An 8,620-nucleotide genomic window follows, 5' to 3' on the forward strand; every position below is an offset into this window, starting at 1 on the left:
CGGTGGCTACTGTGTAAAGTGGATCTCGAGTAAACTTTCTTCCTGTCGTCCTGTTTTTTGCTTTTGTCTTGTTTTTGTTTTTTCATCCTTTTACCCTACGTCTTTTCCACCTGTGCTGTCCCCCAATGCACGCACAAGTCTCGTGTCATTGGGGCCATTGGGAGTCGGGGGTTCTGACCCCTGGCTACGCCCCTGACAGGGGTCATGACGTTTTGCGCCCCTGATTCACCAAAACCCGGTACAAACGAGTTCCATGTGCAACCCTGAGCGAGAAAAGGAACAAAACGACTCGGTTTCTTGTTGCTTATATCCATACAAAGCCAACAGATAACGATCGAAGTTCCGGTTTCACGTGGTCGTACCTTTTTCATGTGTTAGATGCGGCGCATTCGATACCAGAGTGCGAGCTGATTTCAACGCCTTACACTTTACAAAACAAAAGTTTCTTCGAAGCCCAAACACATTGACGAAGTTGCGTAGAAACCTTTGTGAGTTCACGAGCGTCAAAGTTGACGAACGCACGCCTCCCGTAACTGAATTCAAATTTCGCGCTTTGTACAAAAATAACAATTTCGCGTGAATTGGAAATTAACTTTACGTGTGTTGCCAAATTACAACAAAAACAGTAAAAGTGTTTGATATATTGTAGCTAGAATCTTTAATAAATTAACAAAGCTGTTTTGAAGCTGCTGACGCTTGCCACGAGGCGGCTACGTGGAGCAGAAATCATGGATGTCGGTGAGCTCGAGAAACGTCTGACGTTCGGAACTGATTTTATCTACTTCCCATTCATCAAGTTCAACCGTTTATTCATAGACTGACGAAGGCTTCAAAGCTCCAACGATGAAGCTTGTTCATAAGTTCATCGAAAAGGACGGAAGCGGGTAAGCGATACCAAAAAAAAGGCCATCTCGGGCACCATCGCCGGAATCGTGGCAGCCGGGAGTTGAGTTACCGCGCCGTGCTCCGACAAATCATGAAAAAATTATGGTGTTGTTGTACATAGCGCCCTGCTTTGTATCCACCTGTTGATTTATGTGGCCAGCTGGAAGAAAACTGCTAGCTGTGTGTTGTGCTCGATCGGCATGCGAATCTGGACGGCTAGCTCCCCCACTCGCTACGCGAGTAAGCCGCACGTCGTTTGTCAGAATTTTTACTGCCCGTTCATTTTACGTGTGAAGGGGCTTGCGTACGTGAATATTCTATGACGGTACAAGTAGTGACACACCTAGATTTTGACAAGTAACGTTTTACCGAGGTCATTTCGCTGGTAAAGTGACCTTCTCATCTTCAGCCGCCAATTTGTCGCCTGACAGGCCGATCGGTTTACTTACAACTCTCTTAACTCCCAGCGCTATTCTCTTACCGCGAATAATAGCTTTTAAATCTTTTGCGTGGGCCTGGAATGTAGGTACTTCTAGTATACGTCGAGAACGGAGTTTCCGATATAAATGTTCGGTGATTTAAATGTGATTCATTCATCTGTTTCGAAGGCGTCGTTCTGCTTCGGCTTGACCAGAGAAAGGTGATTGGAAGGTTTGACATCGGACTTCTCCAGGGATGTATTATTTAAGGAGCGGACAATTGCCATGTCGATGCTTCTATGCAACCGTATGATCGGTGCGCATCTTCGAATTTCCCCCTGCATGGCGCCACCTAATTTTACGAGTCTACAAATGTAATTTGTTCTTTCTTTCATAACTTCTCAAACTTATATTGGTGCACTGAGTAAAGTGCACTTCAGCTGAATTTCGTCCTTGTATGCGTTCTGACAGGCTAGGCTCTACCGCAACGGCTCGGGCCAGGCCCACTTGTAAATAGGAACACTTCCTTCTCACTATTAGCCATTTCTTTGCGTGAAAAAGAACGTAAACACTTACAGTTTTGTCACTTTCCTTCCTCATTTCTCTGTTCCTGCTACATCGTAATTTAGTACTCACTTTACATCCTGATTAGTGGCGTTCATAATTGCATGTGCTCGCCAGGCTAAACACACGCATGTTCTTTTTTGTCCTGCGTCTTTGTGAAGATGCTGGGCACTGTGAAGTTCACAATTTAAATATCCATAGTCACACGGTTTTGGAATTGGGTACTGGAAGTGTGAGAATATATGGTAGCAAATTTGTTTTCCTTCGCTTGTCTGATGATCATGTGATTTCAGGAATGTCACCCTCATTCCCGAAGAGGCTGAGGACATGTGGCACGCCTACAACTTGATGTCCCAGGGCGACAGCCTCAAGGCTTCTACAATCAGGTTTGTTTTATGCTGTGACTCTGTGTTCGGCACTTGGGACTAGAGTTTGCGAAGCAACAGTAATGAGACTTGCAACTTTGGAGTGTAGCGAGAACAGCGACATTCTTAAACACATACTTTTATATTTTTAGAGTGACAGCCAAAGCTGTCAGCACCTCTTTCTAAGCATCAGCCACATGTCATTGTAGCCTCTGGCATCAACCTGCTGCAAAAAATTCAGTAGTCATAGAATTACGCAGTTAAGCACAAAGTCACAGGTGCCTGTTTCACATGTCAAGGATAAAACTCCCTCGAGAACACCAAACGATTAGGCTTGCTGGTAGAGCATGATGCAAGTTTCAGTAGACTGCACAATAAAACAAAGGAAACAGAAAAGTGAACAGAGCGCTGAGGTGAAACAGACCTGATGTATGGGAAACCAAATCCAGAAGATGAACTATTCAGCTTGCTCGTCGAGCATGACCTAAGCTTTGAGAAGTGAACAGTGCTCGGTTCGCTTCTGTGTTCTATGAGTTTTCATTGTGCTGTATATCGAAGCTCGAAATTCTTTCCATTGGTGACACAGATTACTACATCATCCAGTGTCACGTAGTATCTGCACAGAGTCTATAGTGGAAGAACAAGTTATATAATTGGAGAGTGCAGATAGAGTCTTACTGACATGCAGCAATGAGAGTGCAGCGTGTCCATCTGTGACCATCTCTTTCCATGGTCCTGTGCGTTGCAGACATAGTGGGCCATTGGTGCAGACACTAGTTTACTGTAGTTGGATACAACTTTAGAAGTCCGTGGCATTTCTTCCTCAAAGGCGGATGCACACAAGCCTGCACCAATAGGCGTGCACTCCAGACTGACATCATGAGCCGGTCAGCCGGTGATCCTCCTTCGGAGAACATTGCCGAGTGTAAGAGTGGGACTATTTCTTTAGTTGTGGAAGTAATCGACTGCCACACTTCAATCATCTGGGCAGGGCCTCTCCGGACTTAATTAAGTTGTATCCGACTGTAGTCATGCGCAAAGGAGTTGGGCAATACACCTGCGACAAAGTTGGGTGGGCAGGTAGTAAAATCACTGTCACCTGCAGCAGGGAAAAGCTTGCAAATGCTCTTGACAATATTTCTTCACTCACAGTGTTGGGCCGCATGTTTTGTAATTGCAGAAAGGTCACCACAGAGTCGGCAACCGGCAGTACCGGAAGCAATAGAGTTCGGACTACCCTCGTCATCTGCATTGAGAGCATTGATTTTGACACACAGGCATGTGTGCTCCGTGTCAAGGGCCGCAACATTGCGGAAAACCAGTACGTCAAGGTACGGTTTCATTTTGTGACCTGTGCTTCGAGTGTCTAGGCTCCAAGGAAAAGATTAACTAGGCACCATAATTTCACAACTATTAATTGTCTCTTTTGCAGATGGGTGCTTACCATACATTGGACTTGGAAATGAACAGAAAGTTCACTCTCGCCAAACAACACTGGGACAGTGTGCATTTAGAGAGGCTCGGTAAGGCTGAATATTTGTACTACATAGAGGACTCTGAATGTAATAAACTACTTGTTATGATGCCCTCAAGGATTTATTAGTAAATTCGTGGGCTGAAATGGAAATGTGATAATGGGCATAGTCATAAGAGATGTCTAAAGGGATGTTTGGCCTATTGTACAACTCTGGAGCAAGTGGTAAGACTGTCAGACTGGAACTGTGTGCTTGAGTAATAGAAATGAGACCAGAGTACTGCTTGGGATTTAGTATACACACTGTTTCGTAGCACATGCTATTAATTGCCGCAACACAGTAGTCCTTTGCTACACACCTTTTATCACACTGCCTGTGCCTTTAAAAGGACAGGTAGTGGAACATAAGGTTGGTATGATTAAACATCACCTAAATTGATTAGTATGTCCTTATTACAGTACTGGTACCTTTTGAGTCTGTTTGCAAAGTGTGAGTAGATGAGTTGCGATTTCACTTTGATTTTTCAAAGCTGTTTCAGCGTGGAATACAAAAGGAGACACCTTCCTTGTCTGGCAGGTTGTCTTGTTTTCTGCCAAATAAGGGCACCTGAAAGTGTGTTTTACTAGTGTAGTCTGGTTTATCTTTTTATTTATGTTGTTCTATTAGTAAAAGTACTTCTACACATTTTGCTGTTTATATTGAGGCGCTCGTTATGCATTTTCGTCGTTTCTCTATGTTGCCTTTGCTCCGTTCCAGACATGGCATGCGATGTCACTCAACATGCTGACCTGGCAGCAGTGGTGATGCAAGAGGGACTGGCCCATGTCTGCCTCGTCACGTCTTCCATGACACTGGTGCGGGCAAAGATTGACGTCAGCATCCCTCGCAAACGAAAGGGAAGCTGCTCACAGCATGACAAGGTCAGAATGACACTTCTAAGCATCCTTGTTATCTCGGGTTTAGCAGCATAGTAAGCTCAGTCTTTGTAAAATAGTAGTATATTGGAATCTCTGGGACCACAAGTGTTACTGAGGCCTGGAGGCATCTGTAGAGCTCTTCTCACTTGTACGCTAAACAGGGTAATGAGGACTTTTTGAGTTTTTCATTTGCAGTCTGTCAATGTGTGTCACTCCCAGGCTTGTGCAAGTAGTTGCAAGCATGAAAGCTAGGAACAAAGCATACAGAGTTGTAGATTTTGATGACCAACTGTCTTGCATAGCTTAGAAAAGTGTGGGCGTAGGCCAGTTGGTTATTCATTATTAGGAAATGTAACCGCAAAAACACAATGCACTTTTGTTTGCCATCTCGTATTGTGTCTTCCTTCTGTGCCCTGTGTGTCTTTGCGGTTACTTTTACTAGTCTTGCATAGCTGTCCACATGATTGCATGTTACGTAGGAAACGAAGTACTGTATCTGCTGCTGCAATCGTGAATGGCGCTTTCTTTCATGGCCAATAGGGTGTGCCTTTCCCATGCTCCAAATAGGTGTGATGCAGACTTATGAAAATCAACACCACCCCCTTGCTGACCTCTGTGACTCCTTTCTGTGGAATCTTGACTTCCCGTAGCATCTTGTATCACCGGGCATCATCTTGCAGTGTGGCCTTTCTTCCTGCACGAGAAACAACGAAGACTTTGAAAACAGCATGTTAGTTAACCGTGTTGCCTGCCACAGCAATTACAGGCGCCAGCAGTCTTCGTGCTCCGTGGTAGCCGATGAACATCCACCACTCTGCGTTGACAGTCAGCTCTTAGACACCTTTTGCAGTGTCTTCTATATTAATAATAATATCGATGACCTTCTCCAAGATGGGGTCCTCTTCTTCTAGCAAATGCCTTTTCGTAGCGTCATCTGGAATATTGACAACTAATTGGTCTCTGGAGTTCTATAGCTCATCCCCAACCTGCTTGGGTCCACCACTTTGGCATTTAGCAATGAAATGCTTAGACACCTAGCCATCTTTCAAGACTTTCAAGACTTTGAACACTTTATTGAGGTTGTTTATGATACAGTTCCTGTAAATTTACAACACTGATTAGACCCGTAGCCATAGAATAGTAGGGGTTCTAACGGAAGAAAGTATATAAGCACAATAACAATTTGTGTAACAAAACAAAACATCATCTGGGGAGCAATTCTCTGAACTACTGGGGAGCAATTCTCAAACTTTCCATCTAAATGCACATGTCTATTTCGGGGGAGCGCATTCAGTTACCTGAGAAAGCGGCAAGCGATGATGTCATCACACTCTTGACCATCTAGACAAACCACACCCACATAGCAAGTTGTTTCCATCGTTAGCGCCAGCGGGCCGACACAAGAGGAAAAAGAAGTACCATTGAGCACGACAGGAGAAGCGGGGACATCGGGCTGTTAGCAGGGCCTCAATGGCCTCACTCAGTGTAAAATAAAGCTCTTTTTTAATCACCTCGACGGTATCGAGTTCTTCAACGGCTTTTCCATGCCATATCCCAAACATAGCACACTCCCAGTGTTAGAAGAAAAAGTGAACGAAATGTGCGGTAACAGAATGATTAAACAAACTTGACATGCCTGTCCTTGCATATGAGCATGTCCCAGATGCTTGTGAACGATGCAGGGGATATGTACCGACCTTCACAGGTGCGTTAAACGGGTGGCTACATTAAACCCTATTCGAGGGCTAATGCAATCACAGAATCAGAGCTAATGCATGGCCTCCAAGATTTGCGCAGCCAAAAGCGTATGTCAGGAGGCCCCGTTCGTTGCATTGAAGCTCATTTCCTCCCTCTCATTCCTGCCGAGAGCTCACGATGCCAAAATGATGTTCTGGAAGAAGAACCGAAAATGGGGTGCGCTGCTTGCAGAGCTACAGCCAATCAGCGGTGGTCGAAATGGACAGTCCATTAGATGTACACATCGAGAATAGGTCTCCTGGTGCCACCTAATATAGGTGAGCTAGTTACAGGCCCCCTGGTGGCTTCTCAGAAAGCACCATTCATGATTACAGCAGCAAATTGGCAATACAGATATCAAGCGACTTCTGTTTTCCTACATTAGTTCTGCAGCACGTGAATCTGAGAGTATGCTGTTCATCGTGTTATTTTTATTGCTCATTATCTGGTTTCTTTGGTTTTAGGGTTTGCAGAGATTTTATGAAGCTGTGATGCAAGCAATTTTGCGGCATGTGAACTTTGATGGTGAGTTATTGCTCCTTCTACAAGCACACACTGGTGAATGTACTAATTGCATTATCTTATTATAATTTTCTTGCGTTTTCTTTTTCAGTTGTCAAGTGTGTATTGGTTGCCAGTCCCGGCTTTGTCAAAGTAAGTAAAAATTTGCTTTTATTTCTTCTTCTGGGAGGTCATTGTACGGCTTTAATAGATTTTGTTGTGGTTTTTGGGGGGTTAACGCACATTGTCAATTTGTCACAACCATTGTTGGCACACGTAGCATGTTATTGTACTACCAGACACAAAATGTGATGGCTGGTGTCGACACAAGAAGCATAGAGAAAGAAAAAAAAAAAGTTAAGAGTGGACACTCCCATAGACCCCAGTGACCCAATCGACCCTAGCGCACCTGGTGGTTGGTGAGCGCAAGTGGCCTGCGCTTCCTGTTTCGGTTTCACTGGCGCGAATTTTGAATTACTGTGCGTAACTGACGTTTGGCTATGGCGAAAGTTGCTTATTTCTTCGGCCAAATGGCAAAGCTATTGTTTGTCGTTTTCAATTAGCGATTCCCTATTTTGTATAGTTCAATGGTTCGTGCGAATTGATGTCGTGAGGAATTTTTTATTTCATTTTAGTTATAATAGAAAGAGATGCAGGAAATCATAATTCACTACAGGTTCATTTATCGCGCTTGTGTTTTTCTTTTGGAACAAGCGGTCAATCTATATATCAATCAAAGACACAGCGTATCCGCAATATTTTTATTACAAGGCACGGTAGAGGCTGAGCATGTGAAAAGCACAAAATGAGAACAGCACCGCACAGAAATGCAAGGCAGACAACAAATGCATCTCGGCTTACAAATAAATTGTAACAAATACAGAGAGAACACAGACAACGCACACATCGCTAGAGTTGGCAGAAGCTGGTGAAGTATGACACACTGGGCCGTAAGGATCTCTGGCAAAAACCCAGCGCACAAAGTTGAAAAAGGAAGAAGTGAAATGCACATAACAATCAAGTCGCGAGTCACGACTGCGTTTCACCGAAATATAGCACCGGAAAAAAAGAGCGTACAGAAACCACAGGACACAATATACTAGAAAAGCCTGGATTTATTCGTGGTCCGAGGCTTCGGGAAACGCGCCGTGAAGCATACGAGGACCAGCGAACGCTCCTCAATGTTTCGCACCGAGCTCAGCGCAGAGACGCTCGCATCGGTGGCAGACGCAGCACGCGTCGCCTTGGCTTGACGCATACGTTGCACAATGTTCACGTCTAGCTGCCGCATAGAGCCGCAAACTGTTTTTTTAGCTAACCTCGCCGTCCGTACAACCTTCAGAAAAAGGTTATAACTGCACGAATAAGACACCAGGTCAGAAACATGCACACACACGAAGAGCAACGTGTGTGTGTGTGCGGGCTTCCTTGTTACTTACGTGGTGTCTTATTCGCGCAGTTGTAACCTCTTTCTGAATGAATGACCCAACTACCCTAACAACATCTCATTCTACAAGCTTCTCTTGCAAACGTGCCTCACCTGTTGCCTCACACACGAAAACACCGACGCAGCCGACGTGGACGAAACCTTCCCGCTGTCATGCATGGGTTTGTCGCTTTGAGATGGTGTTCATGACAGTACGGCTGAATGAAAATAACCAAGTAAGGTGTGTTGAGTAAATTGTTTTTATGTATAAAGAACCTGCCAACCTTGGGCGTATAATTATTATTTTGTAAAAACAATTCTGTTGGATTGA

The 8,620-nt window shown here is 44.5% G+C and overlaps 1 protein-coding gene across 1 annotated transcript in view; it reads left to right on the plus strand.

Annotated features, from left to right (window-relative positions):
• Window positions 1–686: 686 nt before the first annotated feature.
• Window positions 687–8,620, plus strand: part of LOC119389541 (protein pelota) — a gene marked incomplete in the record, with an annotated part of 8,346 nt that continues 412 nt past the window's right edge. Inside the window, 7 exon segments of the mRNA XM_037656857.2 lie at window positions 687–884; window positions 2,162–2,254; window positions 3,414–3,564; window positions 3,666–3,756; window positions 4,465–4,628; window positions 6,827–6,887; window positions 6,976–7,016. Of these exon segments, the coding sequence (XP_037512785.1) occupies window positions 844–884; window positions 2,162–2,254; window positions 3,414–3,564; window positions 3,666–3,756; window positions 4,465–4,628; window positions 6,827–6,887; window positions 6,976–7,016 (642 nt within the window).

This window comes from Rhipicephalus sanguineus, chromosome 4, assembly GCF_013339695.2.
Source record: "Rhipicephalus sanguineus isolate Rsan-2018 chromosome 4, BIME_Rsan_1.4, whole genome shotgun sequence".
Lineage (NCBI taxonomy): Eukaryota > Metazoa > Arthropoda > Arachnida > Ixodida > Ixodidae > Rhipicephalus > Rhipicephalus sanguineus.